The following is a 20,305-nucleotide window of genomic DNA, read 5'->3' as shown; positions in this document are numbered from 1 at the left end:
TGGTTATTAGTACTTGTTCCACCACACCATGTATCAGGTTGAATGTGCAAAAATCTGTTTGAGCCCTTATGATGATAAGAGGTACATTGCTGAGAATGGTGTTGATACTCTCCCATTTGGACATTATAGAGTGCCAACACTCTAACTGATTGCTCAGTATGTCCCGTGACAATCATCCAACACCACTGATTTGACTGTTGTAAATATCATGAATATTATTAGATCTAAGCTAGCTTAAATCTAATACACCACTAGTACATCTAATACACCAATCTTAATACACCACTGATTTGACTGTTGTAAATATCATGAATATTATTAGATCTAAGCTAGCTTTAGAGCTTCATAGCGTGCCGCGTGTGAACTATCCCACTCGCAAATATGAGTTGAAAAGTGAAAAAGACTTGCTTCAAGCAGATCTCATTGAGATGACGAGTTTATCGCATTTTAATAAGGGTTACAAATATATCTTAGCTGTTATTAATTGTTTTTCAAGATTTGCATATTGTGTACCATTAAAAGACAAGGCAAGCCAATCTGTATTTAACGCTCTCGAACCAATTATTTCTAAAAATAAGGGAGTTAAGCTGTTCCAAACAGATCAGGGAACAGAATTCTTTAATTCAAAAGTTAAAGCGTTATTAGATAGATATAGTATTAAACATTACCATGTTTTTAGTGATAAGAAAGCCTCCATAGTTGAAAGGTTTAATAGAACACTTAAAGCAAAAATTTATAGATATTTAACTGAACATGGAACCAAAAACTGGATATCGCAACTGCACAGTTTAGTTCATGATTATAATGCAACAATGCATTCATCCATTAGAATGAAACCTAAAGATGTGGGGAAAAAAGATCGTAATCATGTTTTAATGTCTTTGAATTCTGCATTCAATAGACGATATAAATTGAAAAATTCAAAACTGAAATTTAAGCTAGGAGATGTTGTACGAATCTCAAAGAAAAGGCTTCTTTTCGATAAATCTTATAACATAAACTGGAGCGCAGAGTATTTTGTAATTCATTCTATATTTCCTTCTAAACCTATAACCTACTCACTGAGAGATCTAAACGGAGAAGTAATTAGTGGTAGGTTTTATGCAGAAGAAATTAAAAAAACACAATTGAACGAATCGGAGAGACAAGTGTATTTGATTGAAAAAATATTAAAACGTGATAAAAAAGGATTGCTAGTGAAATGGATTGGGTTTTCAACGCCTAGTTATATTAGTAAAGATCAACTATTAGATGAAAAATAATCTTTTGTAATCTATTGTAAATATCATGTACATTTATTGTAAATAATCTATTGTAAATACATTCCATTCAGTGTAAATATCATGATGTACATTCGTTGAAAATATAATAGAAGTATTATTATCAAACATTGCTTTTCATTTCAATCTGAAGTTTCGTAATTTGCTAAGGCTCAAGCAACAGATGCATTCTCGTGAAGAGGGTGCGGGAAAGAGAGGGTCAGTTGAAGTGAGAAACTTCTATCAGTGGGAGGGAGCGAGCGAGCATCTAGCCATGTGCTGGCTCACCTTCCTCCATGATAACTTATCAGTTCCTTATCAGAATACGTTCTGTACGTTTGTAATCATGAGTCAAATACCAATTGTTAACTTTGATAAATTAATTACAGATAAAGAAAAGCCTGCATTTTGTAAAAATGGAGACTTACTTCCTCATAATGCAAGAATGTTAATTATTTCTCCCAGTGCTGGAGGAAAAACAAATCTCTTATTTAATTTAGTATTTGCTGAAAATGGATTAAGATTTAAGCACATTTACTTATTTAGCAAGAGCTTATATCAACCAAAATATGTTTTTCTCAGGAAGGTATTTGGAGGTTTGAAAAATATCGGATTTCACATGAAAGAGGATGTGAGCCAAATTCCCCATCCAAACCGTATCCCTGAATATAGCTTGGTAATTTTTGATGACTTGCAACTGAGTAATGTCCCACAGATAAGAGAATATTTTACTATGGGATGACATCGAAATATTGACACTGCATATTTAATTCAGAGTTATGGAGCTACACAGAAACATTTCACTAGGGACAATGCAAATATGATTATAATCTTCAAGATAGATTTATTGAGTCTGAAATTAATTCACAGAGATCATGTTGGAGGAGATATTTCTTATAAAGATTTCGTTAAACTTTGTCATACAGTTTGGAATCGTAAACCTCATAATTTTGTAACTATTATGAGCGAGTGTGGAATTAATAGCGGCAAGTACCGAGATTCGCTCGATACATTTCTTACCGTTCAGTAGAGATTAATTCTTTGTGCAGTCATGTTGTCATACAGCAGCAGAAAACTGAATAGAAAGAACGTTGGTTTAATCGAAAAGATTAAGAAATTGAGAAAAGTAATCAGAGACAAGCATAAAAGCTTTTGAAAGACGATCGGAGGAATACAATAGGAAAACTCTATCTCCATTGATAGAACCTATAATTGAATTGGGAAAAAACAAATTCTCACACTCTAGTGTAAAACCAAAAAAGGAAGAAGTAAAAGAGGAGAGTATGGAAATTGATGATAATGAGGAGGATGAGCAGAGTTATGAGAGTTCAACAGGCAATTTTTTAAGCTCGACTAAATTTGAAAACAGTTTACTTGGTTCTAGCAGAAACGATGATGTGCTGTCACAATATCTAAAAACGTTTCATGCAGAAAAATTGAATAATTCAATCAGTTATGGAATTTCATACTATTCTAAAGATGACGTGTATTATATTGGAAATCAGCAAGTAATATTCGATAACGGTTATATAGATATTAATAATGAAAGATTTCGTTTAACACATGGCCTACTTGAGTTATTATTCAGTGCGAGACCAAACTCGAATCTTTATAATCAGAGAGATCTGGATAAGTATAAAAAAATCTTAACACTTACAGGCATACATTTAGATCGAAGAGGCTATGTTAAACAAAATCAGGGAATTAAATCGCAAATGATTCAAAAGTTATTTCCCAGTAAAAAAATTAGTAAAAAGAAGGGGTGGGGTTTATTGAAATTTGCAAAAAATAATTCTCATGATAGAATTTATCAATACTTTGATAATTTTGACGAATTAGTGGAAAGATTAAATTTACTCTATTCCTCAAAAGCTACTGGCAACACCTGGCATGATATTGAGATTGCGTCTATAATTGAAGAGCTAAAAGAAGCAAAATTGATTGTTTAGTGTTACGATGACTCTACATCGATTCGGTCGAATTGATACGGGTAGTGGTGGGGTTGCTGTTGCTAATCTTACGTGTGATATTGACTCGATAACACAGAAAATAATCGAATCGATAAATCAACAAGGAATCAGTGAAGCTGTGAAATTTTATTTAGATTTGCAAATAACCAAACTCGTTTCGGAAAATACAAAGAATATTGGAGTGAGCATAATTGAAAGAGAACATATTCTAAGTTCATTACAAAATTTCAGTGCTAATATTGATAAAGCTATTGCAGAGAGAACTCTAACTTTAAAATCTGCTCTAGGAGAAGTGAAAACTTTAACAGACAGCTTTTCATCTCAGTTGCTCAGTATTAACAACAATAAAGTTGATAAAGCTTATTTAGATGAGAAATTAAAAGCCATATCGGATAAAATTAAGAATTTGGAGGTGTTGGACAGAAACTATCTCAATACTAAATTAAAACAACTTAGTACAGAAATTTTTACTAAAGTAAATGAAACACATCCATCGTCAATTGATAAGCAATATTTAGAATCTGCTTTGCAGAAATTGACTAGTTCTTCATTAACAAAGGAAGAGTTTGAAAAACGATTATCTGAAATGACGAGTGCAATAAAAGCTAATATTATGGAGGGTATTGAACAATTCATTACAAAAGATGCTATTGCTATTCTAATTAAGCAAATTGCAGAAAAGTACGCAACTAAAAATGATATAGGAGATTTTATTAAGAAAAACGAGATGGGAGTAGCTGTGAAAAGCGTTCGTGATGAAATAGCTGAGGCAATTAAAAATTCGGAAGAGGGTACTGTCATGAGACTGCAATGTTCGGCTCCATTCATTGACTATCTAAATTTATTCATACACAGAGTGGCCCTGGACATTGTATCCAAATACGCCCAGGTAAGTTTTCACATGAACTGGATTGAGGCCAAAGAACACAACCTTTCCGAAAATCAGGTAGTGCAAATTATTACAGAAAAAATGGATTTAGCCAAATATAAAGACTTTATATTGGCGCCGAAAACATAAAATCTTGTAAACAGTTGCGTGAGAGAGAGTGAACTTTAACACATGTTGTTTCAAATTTCAGTCTAGACATTTTTCACTATGATTGATTGCATAAACACTTGTGTGAGAGAGAGAGAAGTATTTAAACACCTCCTGCTTCAAATTTCAGCCTAGATATTTTTTGACTATGATTGATTGCATAAACACTTGCGTGAGAGAGAGTGAAGTATTTAAACACCTGCAGCTTCAAATTTCAGCCTAGACATTTTTGACTATATCGGTTTTCTACATAAATCTTGTAAAAGGATGAGATATTATGAGAGAGAGTGAAGTAACTTTAACGGCTAAACACATGTCACAGATGATAAATCGATTTAGACATTTTTCATGTAACAGAATGTAACGGTTTTTGATGCAGGAGAGGGGAACCTTGCAGAGCGCTCGTGTCTAGAAGAGGGAGAGGGTGACGAGCGAGCACATGTGCCTACGGTTTGAAATCTCTAGCCTTTCCTAACTCTCGATAGAGAGAAGCGTTTCACTAGTATAGGAGCGCTAAATGGAAGTTAGTTAACGCCTGTCTCCTTCACTCGCCTTTCGTAATAGAGAAGGAATTTAGAAGGGTGAGGGTAAGAGATGGACTGAGTAAAAGAAGGAGGAGTAAGCAGATGATACATCTGACTAGAGCCGTCTGCTGCTTGTGAGAAGCGACTTTAATCGGTCAGTATAGATGTAGTAATATGGATTCACTTTAATCTGTCAGTATAGATGTAGTAATATGGATTCACTTTAATTTGACAGTAGAGAATTTGAGAATGGATTCACTTAAATTTGACAGTAGAGAATTTTTCCCTCTCAAAGAGATTTTTTTCCCTCATCTAGCATTCACCTCAATTTGTCAGTATAGCATTGGATGTAGAAATATGGATTCACTTTAATTTGACAGTAGAGAATTTTTCCCTCTCAAAGAGATTTTTTCCCTCATCTAGCATTCACCTCAATTTGTCAGTATAGCATTAGATGTAGAAATATGGATTCACTTTAATCTGTCACTATAGAGAGGGAATTTTTCCTCCTAAAAGGGAAATTTTTTTCCCTCACCTGGGCAAGGGGAAGGGGAGAGAGAGAGAGAGATATCTCTTTTCAACCCCCTCACCTCCACTGGGCAGGGGGAAGGGGAAATCTATTTTTAGAAAGAGAGAGAGAGAAAGATATCTTCCTCTCTTTTCATCCCCCTCACCTCCACTGGGCAGGGGGAAGGGGAAATCTATTTTTAGAACACCCCCCACCCTACAGGCGTGGGGAAGGGGTGGCGGGATGGACGAGGGGGGAGAGGGGTGAGGGGGTTTTGGAGCAAAAAAGTGGCTTCAAAGTATCAGTTTATATCTACTAATGAATGTATATAAAATCCAAAAGTTAAATCACATTACAAATGAAAATCAAAAGATTATTGAAAAAAAAATACAGAAATAACCAACATGACATCGTCAACTACAAAAAATCCTAGTCAGGCAATGTCATAATAATTTGCAGATTATTAAGTAACATATTAATTTGTAAAAGGTAAGTTAAATGCTCAGTCAAAAATGTGAATAACAAAAAACTTGTGAAATTTCAAGTATGAAGCATAAGGCTACGAAATTTATATATAAAATTACAAGAATGGTCTATGAACCAACAAGCTTATGTGAAAATGTATAAAATGCACAGTTAAATACAAATTGTTAATTTAAAGCATTGCAATGAACCAAACTGAAGTATCTGACTACACAATAAGTGAAATTATCAACAAATATTTCAGATTAAGTAATGTACTGATCGGAAAATAAGACCAAAGGGTTTTCGAGAGGCGAAAATTTTTGAAAAACAACAAAAATGAATGAAACTAACACTGGACGATGGCCGTATTGCAACAAGCCACGCTAATCCTAAACTTAAATTTGACATGAACCACTCACAAAAATACTATTATTGAAGTATATATATATATATATATATATATATATATATATATATAATTATATAGAAACAGCATCATTAAATGTAATTCATGGTTGCTTTGCAATTGCTGAGCTAAGAAAAGAAAACAGGATCATTACATGTTACATGGTAACTAAAAAAGTTTGAGTGTTCATAAAATTTCTCAAGATATAAAATACAGTATTTCTCCATAAATGTAAGTAAAAAATCAAAATCAATACTATAATTAACAGGTCAATACATCTGATCATTATTATCATCATCATCAATGCATATTATTTTAGATGGCGTGGTAATATGTTGTCAAGTAGGATGTTACATAATACGATATTTCACATCTAATCAAATGAGTTATTTAATTAACTGGACATTAACCAAGCATGTTTAAATTATTGAGCAATCCTGAAATGGAATATCCTTAGTGATTCTGTAACAACGAATGATGTAAAAGAAACAATATTAAAAAACTGTATTTAAGTAATTTAAGTTATGTAATTCTACTATATTATCCAGTAATGTATCAGATTTCATGCACGAAGGTATCCCATCCTTCAATTATCAAATCTGATTCATTTTGAATAAGAAGCATTACCAAACAAGCATAAACAGTTAATTTGTATGAAAAAGGAAAAAATAATAATAGAGGTACAATATTGTTATCAAAGTAGATAACACTTCTAGCCCAGTTAATCAACTCAATTTATTGCAATAAACCGATAAGAATATACGAAAAAAGAAAGTCCTGGCTGACGTCATGACTTGACCAACCACTCGTTGCGATGCGCGAAACTCAGTAGAACACAGAGACGGGGAAGTGTAATGGCTACTTGACAAAAGTTCATGACCATCACTTATAGCAGCTCACATACGTGCAGTTATATATTTAACGTTAATATATCTTGGGAACAACAGAGTACAGTGAAAAAGGCGATGAAAAACCGGAAAACTCAGGTACTGTTCATTTCATACTATTTAACACAATTAGGATCGATCTATCAACTCTCAGCATAGCAGCTCACAAATCTTTCTCAAAAAGTGACAAAGTTCAATTCAACAAAAACTAGCATAGACAATCATATGCAGAATTCACTCAGACAATTAAAAAATTCGAAGATCTGACAATAGTTTGTATCTCCTGATACTTGTTAGACATTATAATGCAAAACTGGATATCAACTGGAACTATGTTTCTTCCAATGTCGTAATGTTTGTTACATAGGGAAATTCTTCTGTAGAAATATATCCGGCGGTTATAATTGTTGTTAATTCAATATCCAAGTTATAGTGAAACCAAGCGATGAAGTAAGTGTTGAACTACTCACAGTGGAATGTAGAAGATATATGCATCACTGCATAGTCGATCCATCAGATAGTAGCTGTGTCCCAAGTAACTGCGATGGTCATTGACTTATCAGCAAGCGGCCAGACAATACCATTTGATTACGGCATTCACCAGTCTCTGCTTGAAGATCTCAGCAAGGATTACAGCTGTCTTCAGTGGAATGATCAAGCCATGGATGTCGCCCTCACATGAAAATAGATAACAAATAACCAGCATTTACTGTTCAATATGTAAACAATATATGGACGGCAGGATAAACCTCCACCAAATATGTAAGCAAGATCTGCCTTCACCAATTATGTAAAGGTGGGGAAATGAAAAACAAGATATGATCGTACTGGTTTTGATAATTAAAACAAAACAATAAATTATTAGTACAAAATTTAGAATTATAATTAGAAATTATGAAATAACAATAAATAGATGAATATTTCTAGGGCTACTCGCTTGGCTGCTAGTGAAGATTAAATTTGTTGTGATTATGGAAAATTTAAAACAATGACTCAGTAGTCACCTACCTTTATGATAATGGCCCCCAATTTGGCATCCACTGGTTGAACGCGACGTTAATTATTAATGAAAAATAAAAAAAAAAACTGATCTAATGAAGTGGGTTCAGATCCCTTCTTATTCAATAATACAATTCTCTTTAAACTGCCCGAACTGTGACAGGAAAACTGTATTATAAAACAAGAACAAAATCTATCCCCTTCACCAGAACAGCCGGACTTTACTCACAGTCCTAACGAACGAGCTCACACACCGCTAGTAAAATTTTGGGTATTAATATATAACTCAGTCAATGCCAAACATGAAGCCATTTCAAATACATATTTTTATCCGTCGCACAAGCGAGCACGTTTGTTATGAAAAACAAAAGAGAAGCTACAATAATTTTGATAACAAGTGAAATAAACAATCTTTCTGTCGATGACAAAACTGTTCAAAGGCAGAAACACCGTTCATTAAACTTTTCGTAAATTAAAACTCTAAAATCCTGATCAATATGAGATAAATATATGAATCATATATATGTCCCATATGACCAGGTGACACATCACCCATCCCGCTGAAAGACTCGTCCCTGAGTCTGTAGTCAAGAGGGGAACAAAAAAAAAAAAAAAATAATGATTAAACAAAATAATATACTCGGGAAACAAATGTGTGCCTGATTGACTTGATAATGCTACTATACATTGAAATCAAACTTTTACATAGAAAGGTAGGTTACTCAAACTAAATTACAAACATTCAAATCAAATTCAAAATGAAACTATGCTGCACAATAACATTGATTATATATGAAACTAACTTTCAATATTATACACATTAATATACATGAATATTCAACTTATTATGAAAAGAAAATCTCAATTGACAATAATTTATTTGTGAATCAACATTGAACTACTTCAAAAGTTGCAATAAAAATCGAAGAAAAAAAAAAAACCTTTATAAGTACATTATGACTCATAACTATATAGTCAAGAGAAAAAAAAAACAATAAAACAGTTAATCCATCAAAAAGTAACTATATAACTCCTAACTATCGATTATATGTATCTTGGGTTGTGCTACCGTTACAGCAGATAATTTACACACATACAACTTGATGCCTAAATATGCACAGAATAAAGTTAAAAACCCTAACCAGCCAAATAATATATAAAAAACAAAACTAGAGGAATTTACAACATCTCCCCAAGAATTTGGAAGATCTACTTTGTGAAATATATCTGACGATATTACGTCTTGAACTGTAAATTCCGGAACCTTTATATCTATATCAGTTTTTAAAATTTCGCTAAAATTAACAAAATTAGGATTGAAATGCGGTTGCAAAACATCAATTTTTAACGAATTAAACTTAACCCAATGTAAAGGTAAGTAATGGAGAACCTGAGGTTGTTTATCAACATTTGCGTCACACGGAAAAGTCTTTCTCACCATTATTCTCCCGCCGACCGAAATCTCGCAATGACAGGGTAAAACCACATACATTGCTCCCGGAATAGGTTGAAGATGATGAAACGAACCTCCCTCGCAAGTGACTGTAGTGTTGGCCTGTATATTCGCGACGATATACTCCGAAGGCGAAAATTCGACGATCTCCAACTCCTGCTTAGCTGGACGACAGCTTAAACTGCAATATTGTTGGATGTCCTTCAGCTCTGTCGCCGCAAACAAGTGATGCATACATCTCGATGACATATGTCCTCCATGCACCAGCCGCGGAAGATAGCATAAGAAATCGTCCTGTGCCCGACAAGAAGAGAGATGATCTCCCGAGATGACCTGAATCTCACCTTCCTCCTGTCTCCGCGCCAAAACGAAATCCTGCTGCTGAAGCTGACAAATCTGACCGTCGAAATACATAGGTGTCCTCACATACTTGTGCAATTGAAACTGTCCGCCGATGCTGACCAACGGTACTTTTAAGCTAAGCACCATGGAGTTCTCCTTCACCACGCAAGTCGTAAGTGGAAGATCAAAATATCGCTGCAAATCCGATAGAGGTATAGCTAACTGGTGTCCTTTCGACTTATATCCTTTCTCCAATCTGAAGAGATCTGGATGTAATAAATTGGGGTGTACCAGCGAAAAGGGTAAAAGCTTTTTATCACAGCGTTCCTTCACAGTATTTATGAATTCCTGCCGTGATAAAATATTTACATGTGAGTAGAGGTGAAAAATGTAAGTTAATAACTGGTTTGTGAACAGTGTTTTCTCCTCCGATACATTCTGTTGTACGAATAATCTCATACTGTCTGTTAATTTGCTATACGCATCGTGAAATTGCTGAGAAAAATTTCCAGCAAACTGCCTCAAGTTGCGAGAAATCCGAATTAAATCTTTGTGGTCGTCTGCAACCAACCCTTGGAATGCGTTGAGGTGATCAGCTACATGTTTTTCGTTGAATTCCAGCTTATGAAGTTCCCCATCCGTCGCTACTGCACAGCAAAAATGAAGAAAATCGCCGACAACATCGATCGCTCTGGTCTTTCGTGAAGCTTGAGTTCCCAAACGAATTGAAGAGTTGAAAGCAGCATGACTGTTGCGAAGAATTCCGTGTGTAGAATTATACAAAACTTCTACCGCATCCGCTAAACTGCAATCCTCTTGTTGACAGTTAGGCCAGAACACCCTTTCCGCCTGCAAGATGTCGAGCTGAGCTGCCGGGAAATCTACCTCGTATGTTAGTGGAACCGATGATTCATACGCTACAGCGTGACGTAGCTCCTTGTAGAAAACTCCCGCGAAGACCCTGACTGCCTCCAGTTGCGCCGTGAAAGTCGTGAGAATGAGAAATGACGCAAAATGTACCATAATTGACATGTTTATGCGTAACAGAACCTCTTACAAACAAAAAAAACTCTACTTTGAAGCAACCGCAAATGAATCGTAATAAAAAAAATCAAGAGAAACGTTTACAATAATATTAATAAACTCGACGTGAATATTACAATTAACAACTGGACTGGCTGGTTAGCATATATTATTAATCAGAAACCTAGAAATGATACAATTTATTAGAAGTGCATAGGCCTATATATATATATATACTGGAACAATTCTGAAATCAGAACAATATATGAGTCATATGAAAACAAAATCACAATCATACAATAAATCATCAGAATATAAGAAACTTATACTCTAGTTATATTTTTATTGAGAAAGAAATTCAAGTCAAAATAAAAGTGAATAAAATATTCATCCATCAAAAATATAATTGTCTTATAACAGCTTCATTATAAATTTCTATTAGTGAACGTTTAAAAGTATCATAACGTTTGTCACTCAATGAACGACCTTGCCCTGGATATGAATAACAAGATTGACAACTAAACAAAAATACGTGACAATTGCACTTTCTTAACGTAGGTCACATCAGTACAAACGCAAAAATAAAATAACAAAACAATGAATTACATTACTGTACTTTTTCGTGGCACCAAATATTAAACATACCATGATTTATCGAGAAAAAAAAGAAAGTTATATCAGTGATAATGTTATATTACAAAAATGTAACATGTAATCAGAATATGTAATTATGTGAATGAAACATGACCATTTGGTTATCATAAAATGGTAAACTATCCATCAACCATATTTCCTGTTCATTTTCCTGGAATAACCATAATTTGAAATAACTGAGATATAATTATAATGACTATGAAATATAACATGGTTAATCATAACTGTAAAATCAATACAAAATCAATAATGCAACTGGTGAAATTAAATGTAAAACCCAGCCAAATACCAATTTTCATAGGTAACTGTACCCTAAAATTATAAATATGTAACCATGGAATAATAAACCCTCTTCTATAATAACTGATTCTATATCGTAAAACATGGTTCTACAATGATTACCAAAAATCACTTCTGAAAATAAAAACTCAACCATAATAATAAGCCCTGAACTCAACCTATTGTGCCAAAAGAAAAATTTTTCTACTCAAAACCATTAATATTAGAACCATGACACAATGAAACTCAAATATTATCATGAAATATAATCAAGAATATAGTAATCATTAGTTTATACTGAGAAAAAATTATAAAACAAAATACAATTCAAAGATATAAACGTATAAAACTGAAACTCTGCTATCCATAGCTAAAAAATTCCCCTATAACCGTTTATTATAACCCATGGACAATAAGTTTGGTCTATATTACCATTGAAAAATATGGACTTCACCTCCAGCAACAATAATCAGTAATAATACTTTAATAAAATTTTACGAGGACTTATAATTATAGGCTTAAATCAAAGACCCCATCGAAAACAGATCAAATAAATAAAATATAATCCTATTATTCAACCACTGGATGATAAATCCATAAATATTATAATCAATTCTGATAAACAATGATGAAATGATAAATAATTACAAATAATATTTACAAAAATTCTCTTAGGGACTTTAATATAGCGCATGACTTCAAAAAAATACGACTTAAAAAAATGACTATCACCATTAAACCTTAATTATCAACACCTTATGACAACAAATTCAAATATTTAATTCATGAAATCTATCAACAAAATATCTACCTTTAATAACCCTTGAAAATATTTCAATAAAACTTATTCATAACCTTAATATAATGAAATATAAAATCCAAAGGGCCAAAATTCTAAAGTGAAATATCTCAGAACCCTTTGCCCTAAACAAAATTATAATTATCGCAATGCTAAAATCTATGCTAAGAATTTACTAATCATTGGCCTACTTTCATCCGCTCGCAAAAGCCCAGCGTCATCAGTTGATTGCGAAATCGTAGCATCGCCTATCACTTGCCGATCCAACAACTGAACTACTGACTCAGCCGAATTGTGAATTTTTAATGTGTATCTCTCATTTTCACTGTATTTACCTACATAAATAATATCCAACTCTGATTTATTCAACTTGAATGATAATTTACTGTCCTCATTAATTTGCTTATCAACATGAACATCAATATTTAATATCTCTTTCGGTTTTATAATAACCTGCTCATCCATTTTAACTTGAATTAAATTCGTCTTCGCAATTTCATCATGTACTGAAAATGGAACAACAATACTGTTATTGTTTAAAAGAATCTTCATCTCTTGTTTTTGAAAATTTAAACGGACTCCGTGTCGAGACAAAAAATCAACACCCAACAATAACTGTATGGACAATGATCTCACTACAAAACATTCCCAAGTGACATTGACTCCATCAACTTGAAAATCAAAACAAACCTTGCCCAACGACTTAACTGGTAACCCATTTGCGGCTGTGAGAATGACGTCTGTTTCAAACAATGACTGACCTTGACAATGATCAATCAATTCAAGATTAACAAGTGAGACACTTGAACCCATATCTAATAATATCTTTATATTTTCCTCGCAAGATATTCCTTGAATTGATATCGGCGTTTTATGATTCTTACTCAACAATGAATTTGAATAACTAATAAATTTCTGACTATCACCATCCTCAACATGATCTATACTCATATTTGTTTCCACTATGGTATTACCTATAGGTTTTGAATCCTCAACACACAATATCCCATTTTTAAATGACGTTTCTGTCACACCTGATTTAGTATTATTATTATTATCATCATCGATGTCTTTTACATCCGATTCTTGCAATTCATCACGTTTGTTACGTGAAAAGGGGCCCCTATACTCTGTCGCCGAGAACTGAGCCCCCGCTACAAGTTTTTGAGTCATTCTTTCTCCCATTGTACCTACACGACATAGTGGAATGATTTTTGGCATTGCATATATGACAAAAAAATTCATCTTCCATTTTTTTGTTTCTCAAATTAAACCTGCATTCAGCTGTCGTATGCGTAGTGGTCTCACATATCGCACACCATCTTCTTTGAAACTTGATATTTTCTTTGTGATGAATATCTCCCTCTCTATCATTCCTATTTCTTCGATCAAACCTATTCCCTTCAAATCTATTTCCTTCGAACCTATTTCCTTCATACCTATTTCCTTCAACCCTATTCCCTTCAAACCTATTTCCTTCATACCTATTTCCTTCAACCCTATTCCCTTCAAACCTATTTCCTTCATACCTATTTCTATTAAACCTTTGACCCTTCTCAATACCATTGTTGAATTTGTTCCCATAAGACCTATTATTTTCGTTGCCACTCGTATTGCTGTCATTGAATCTTCTCCCCGCTAATTCTTTTTCCGCAATAAGTTTATCCACATTTCTACTTATCTGCATAATGTGATGATCATATGAATCCCGTTGAACTATTGAAGCTTTGCCTAGACCTACTCTATCTTCCACTATGTATTGAGAAAATTCAAAACGCTGTAAATTTCTTTCTAACTCATCGATGGATTCGTTAGGCAGCATTATTACCCTATCCTGAATATGAGGTAACAATCCTTTCAATACATATTTTATTTTCCTACCTTCCGACATATGCGGGTCAACCTTTGAGCACAATCCTAAAACTTGGGCCATATATTCCCTAGCTGCTTCACACGGTTTCATTCTTATGTTTGTCAACTCCATTTCATACCTATCCATGTGAATAGGCTGATAATACTTTTCGAGCTCAGATCGAACATTTTTGTAATCCCATCTATTCGCTTCCGTCAACGAGAGTTGGATCATATCTAAATATTTCAAAGGACTGCCTTCTAAGTAAAATGGTAGATATAGTAATTTATCCTTTTCATCCCACGAATTTGCATTTGAAACTCTTTCAAAATGAATAAAAAAATCTATAACATCCTCCGATTTCTTTCCTCCATATATCCGTGGAGCTAAGAAAGGTCGCTTTTTATCAGCCATATTCAATGTTTCAAATGAACCAACTGTATCCGATTTTATAATAGCGTCTGTCTGAACCGCACTATCTTTATTTTCAATAAAAGTTTTATTAAGAATATTTGAATCCTCGTCTCCAGATATAGGTTGTTCACTTTTACTAACTTCTGAGGAATCCAGAGTAAATTTTCTTCTCAACGTCTGCTCTAAAAAGGCAAGATTGGGATGCTGTAACGCTAATTCGTTTGATAACCTGACCCCTTCTATTATATAATTCAGAGCTTTCTCTGACTAAGTAAATGCTGTTCAGGTTGTAACAACGACAATTTCAAGATCCTAATATGAGATCTCAAAAAATCTAAATCCGCATTTGGGGGAACAAACAATCTATATTGCTGAGCTATAAACAACGCTTCTTTAAGATTCAATTCTTTTGTACGAATATTCCTAAGATCTACCACTGCACTCATTCCATAATACAAATATAAATGAGAAGATAAATCACAACAACAACACAGCAACAAATGAAAACACAAAATTGAATCTTCACTGAGGTAACCGAAAAAGTCCAAATTTTAAAAGCTGGATTAAAAACCCTTTGAGCCTCCACCAATTATGTAAACAATATATGGACGGCAGGATAAACCTCCACCAAATATGTAAGCAAGATCTGCCTTCACCAATTATGTAAAGGTGGGGAAATGAAAAACAAGATATGATCGTACTGGTTTTGATAATTAAAACAAAACAATAAATTATTAGTACAAAATTTAGAATTATAATTAGAAATTATGAAATAACAATAAATAGATGAATATTTCTAGGGCTACTCGCTTGGCTGCTAGTGAAGATTAAATTTGTTGTGATTATGGAAAATTTAAAACAATGACTCAGTAGTCACCTACCTTTATGATAATGGCCCCCAATTTGGCATCCACTGGTTGAACGCGACGTTAATTATTAATGAAAAATAAAAAAAAACTGATCTAATGAAGTGGGTTCAGATCCCTTCTTATTCAATAATACAATTCTCTTTAAACTGCCCGAACTGTGACAGGAAAACTGTATTATAAAACAAGAACAAAATCTATCCCCTTCACCAGAACAGCCGGACTTTACTCACAGTCCTAACGAACGAGCTCACACACTGCTAGTAAAATTTTGGGTATTAATATATAACTCAGTCAATGCCAAACATGAAGCCATTTCAAATACATATTTTTATCCGTCGCACAAGCGAGCACGTTTGTTATGAAAAACAAAAGAGAAGCTACAATAATTTTGATAACAAGTGAAATAAACAATCTTTCTGTCGATGACAAAACTGTTCAAAGGCAGAAACACCGTTCATTAAACTTTTCGTAAATTAAAACTCTAAAATCCTGATCAATATGAGATAAATATATGAATCATATATATGTCCCATATGACCAGGTGACAAATATAAAATATAAAGTATCATAATATAACATTATAATGATGGTATCTCAGACACTACACGAATTTTAAATCAATGTTCCAACATATATCACAAATGATTTTCTTTTAATTACAGATTTTATGAGATACATTCTCATAACATTAAACTTTGAAATAAAGTTAAACAAATAAACATTTTAATGACATAAAAAGAAGAGACTCTTCATTGGAACAAAATTCGTTCATTAGAACTCATATAAGTAACAAAACTATTTTATGTCAGTAAGCTATGACAAGCTTAATAAGGAGAGACTAAAATAAATATAAACATGTATATATAGCTATATTTTAGTATTAATATTTTAATTCATTAGTAATGCATTTATTTCAACTATTATTAGTATTCATTATCTATTATTCTTCGATTATTTATTGCTTTGTTTAAGTCACTACAAAATAGATCATTAATATTTTTATTTCATTATTGTATTTCAAATACTTATTTCAAAATTACAAAAATTATTCAATACCTTCTTGCTCTTTTTCCTCAATAGGAACAATATTTATTATTTAGGAACAATACTTATTATTTCCAATTTTTTATGACAGTATAAGAAAATAATTAAACAAGTTAATATTATTCAATCATATATATAATATTTCATATAAATTTATCAATACCTAAGAATAATAATGATACTGTCATTTTCATCAAAATATAATAAATGTTCACCTAATATGAAAGTCCTGACAGAAAAATATTCCTACAGTTTCGTTTTTAATTATGTGAATGTTCACTAATTACACTGCTCACAGCAATCAACACACGTAAGCGGTCACAACATTAAATTTGACATTACTTGAAAGGACATCTCTAACCAACTATTAGCACAATATGTATGCAATGTTAACATACATGAAAACTAGATAATTGCAATTTTCTGCATATATGATAATACTCCACATAATAGGCGGTCATTAGATTGGACTCACTTTTCATGGTCACTTTAAAAAATAAAAACAGACAAAAACGCATTAAATCCTTAATTCTAACAAGACAAAAAATTCATAGCGAGTTCTTTATGTCCTCTCAATAATCTCATTATTCAACATTGCAAAAACAGAAATGCATCTTTCGCAGCAAGAAATGCAAGCAAGTGAACAGTCACATGTGTCAAATATGTATTATCTTCTTCAGGCCGGGCATTGCTGAAATGAGTACATTGAGGAGAAAGATAATTTTTGGCACTTATAGAAACTATTTTCCAATTACAGTAGATGAAATATAATAGTATTTATAATTACTATGGGAGAAGAATTCTCTATAATTTGAGATTTGAATTCATCAAATATTTTATTACATGTCTAGTTCCAGTATTAGTATTAAGTTTAGGTTTTTCTGTATTGATTTTGTGGCATTCCCTCCATCGTCTCGGTGGCGGTGGCGCTTTTCCGCAGTGGCACCTTCTCCACTGTCCAGACGGCGTCGGGGGTGGTGCTTTCCCATAGCAGTACTTTCTCCATCATCTCAGGGGTGGTGGGACTTCCACGCGGTGACAGTATTTTCAATGAATTGAATGTTTTGATGGTTGAGCAGCTGTATATAGAGAATTTAATTATTTACATCAATGAACATAGAGAACTTTTCAACCTTCGTATATCACCTTTCAATCTTCATCCCTCAACCACTGAATTGTCTGATTCGAATCACACAATGCAGTTTTATCTATTTGTAGAAGACAGTTTGATTATAAGCTTATAAATGTGATACCTGCTCTTTTCATAACCAATCATTCAAATGGAAGACTTCTGAGAGAGATAGATTTATGGATTGCTTTTTCACATTCTAGGATAAGTGATTTCTTGTAATAATTATTGTAATTATTATAATCATTCAAGAATATATGCCTATTTTATTTCATTTTTATTTTCTTATCTTGTATTTTCTTACTTTTTTTCATTTTCCTTCTTTATGAATTTCCACAAATGGAGATGTTTGTAGGGGTTATGTCCAATGAGCGATTTTAGTAGAAATTCATACACATTTATGAGTATATTTCAAAATGATTCCAATCCATTAAATACAAGTTCATTATTTTATTGTTCAATTAGAAAAAATGATAACTGCTTTCTAGGAGAAACATTATTGCTTCCAAAAAATATCAAATTTCAATTAACAGAAATGCAAAAATAATAATTTTGAAAATAGCTGTACCCTATGCCCGGTCTACACAACAACGATATTAGCGCAAACCTGCCAAGTTTGCGCTAAGTTTGCATTGTGTAAATGGGAGATCGTTGTAAATTTCTGAGGTTTGAAGGTTTTTGCTTTCTTCGATCAATATCAGCCAGGTTTGCGTCAATTTTTCTAGGAAACCATTATGTCTCCTCTATCCATCAAAACCTATATCGCTTAAAAATGAAGATAGAGAATTCGCGATTTCAGATTCGGATTCAGCACCCTCAAATCAAAGATGTGTGAGGTCAATTCTCAAAAACAAGGATGGATAATAATTATCTTATTTATACTATAGTAATGTAATAGATATAGCTATACTCTTTACTTGATAAGCAGTATTCTTGAGGGTAGGAGGAGGAGTAGTTGGAGGAGGAAGAGGAGGAGGAGTAGGTGGAGGAGGAGGAGCAGATAAGGAGGTGAAGGAGGAGTAGGTGGGCGAGGTGGAGGAGTAGATGGAGGAGGAGGAAGAGGAAGAAGAGGAGGAGGAGAAGGTGGAGGAGGAAGAAGAGGAGGTGGAGTAGTTCAGGAGGAGGAGGAATAGTTGGAGGAGGAGGAATAGTTGGAGGAGGAGGAATAGTTGGAGGAGGAGAAAGAGTATGGTGAGGAGGAGTAGGTGGGCGTGGAGGAGGAGTAGGTGGAGGAGGAGTAAGAGGAGGAGGAGGAGGAGGCGAAGGAGAAGGTGGAGGATGAGGATGAGTGGGGTGAGGAGGAGAAGGAAGAGTAGGGTGAGGAGGAGGAGGAGGAGGAGGAGTAGATGAGGAGGTGGAAGAGGAGTATTTGAGGGAGGAGGAGGATTATTATTATAATCATTACTAGAAAAATTACATAAATGGTTATAACTTGATTTGAAATTATACAAAATAAAATCCATTGATTTTTGAGTCCAGCATTAATAAAAAATTTCTTGCACTCTGTGACGTCTGCAAACCAATGTGAACAAAAATATACAACCAATACAATTTATCTGGAATATTCAAAAAATGTAGGCCAACATTATTATTTTTTATATGAATGTATTAAAAAACATTACTACTCAACTATTTATCTCTCACATGTGTTATTCATGATTCTAATTATCGAAAAGAGAAAAAATGTATATGTATATAATGCTGAATCTGTATATTATTATTTATCTGCTTCTTTATAAACATATTCATACTTCAGTGTTGCATCAAGAAAAACTAATTCTTGGAAAGACACCAGCCAAGCTCTTAAAAGTTTTAAAAAATCTGGTGTAGCGCACTCACACAACTTTCCTTGCTGTTATGAAAATTGATCACCTGACGCTAGTGTTCACGTGCATCTCAAGTCTACTATTCCAAGATCTGAGTCAGCTGGTGACAGGACAATAACACTGGAGACACACGGAGTCTGCTATCTCTTTATAGTGAATGTTTTAATAGAATCAACAGTTTGCAATTGAATAATAACATTTTCTCGAATTCCGAGCTTATTTTCAATTTTAGGTGAAAATGTTACTGAACATTAATTGTACAGTTCTTCATGCTCAATGGGTCGCCAAAAACATAGGGTGATGTTATCGGAGGTTCAAACGTATTCCATAACAAAACCTTTTCTAGCTGAAACTCTTTTCGGAAGGAACATGGTGCTTTTCTCACAAGAGGGCTTATTGTCTCTCCAGTCTACAATCTGGAAGGTTTTGAAGGAAAGTGTCGAATATTCGTAACAATAAGAATATCTACAACAATAGCTGACCCTCACAGTATAGTTGCTTCAAATTCTGGGAGTACAGATGGGACTATTGTTTCCCTAGCCAGTTTGCAAACATTTTCTTTAAGTG

The 20,305-nt window shown here is 33.5% G+C and overlaps 2 protein-coding genes across 4 annotated transcripts in view; one reads left to right on the top strand and one right to left on the bottom strand.

The window, feature by feature from the left end:
- Nucleotides 1-20,305, top strand: part of LOC111058631 — a 98,887-nt gene that overhangs the window by 20,496 nt on the left and 58,086 nt on the right. The gene's annotated exons all lie outside the window — the stretch shown is intronic.
- LOC120354968 lies at nt 9,045-11,291 on the bottom strand. The gene is made up of 2 exons (XM_039443174.1): nt 10,635-11,291; nt 9,045-10,005 (listed from the first exon to the last, which is right to left on the bottom strand). Exon 2 carries the CDS (start codon nt 9,994-9,996, stop codon nt 9,088-9,090), a length of 909 nt encoding a protein of 302 aa, XP_039299108.1. The 5' UTR covers nt 9,997-10,005; nt 10,635-11,291; the 3' UTR covers nt 9,045-9,087.

The sequence above is a fragment of the Nilaparvata lugens genome, chromosome X, assembly GCF_014356525.2.
Source record: "Nilaparvata lugens isolate BPH chromosome X, ASM1435652v1, whole genome shotgun sequence".
Taxonomy (NCBI): domain Eukaryota; kingdom Metazoa; phylum Arthropoda; class Insecta; order Hemiptera; family Delphacidae; genus Nilaparvata; species Nilaparvata lugens.
The sequence above is the reverse complement of the archived record's forward strand: the minus strand, read 5'-3'. Positions and strand labels throughout refer to the sequence as shown.

What these genes read in the sequence shown, in the direction of transcription:
- LOC120354968 (XM_039443174.1), bottom strand. Translation starts at nt 9,996, where the DNA reads ATGGTGCTTAGCTTAAAAGTACCGTTGGTCAGCATCGGCGGACAGTTT.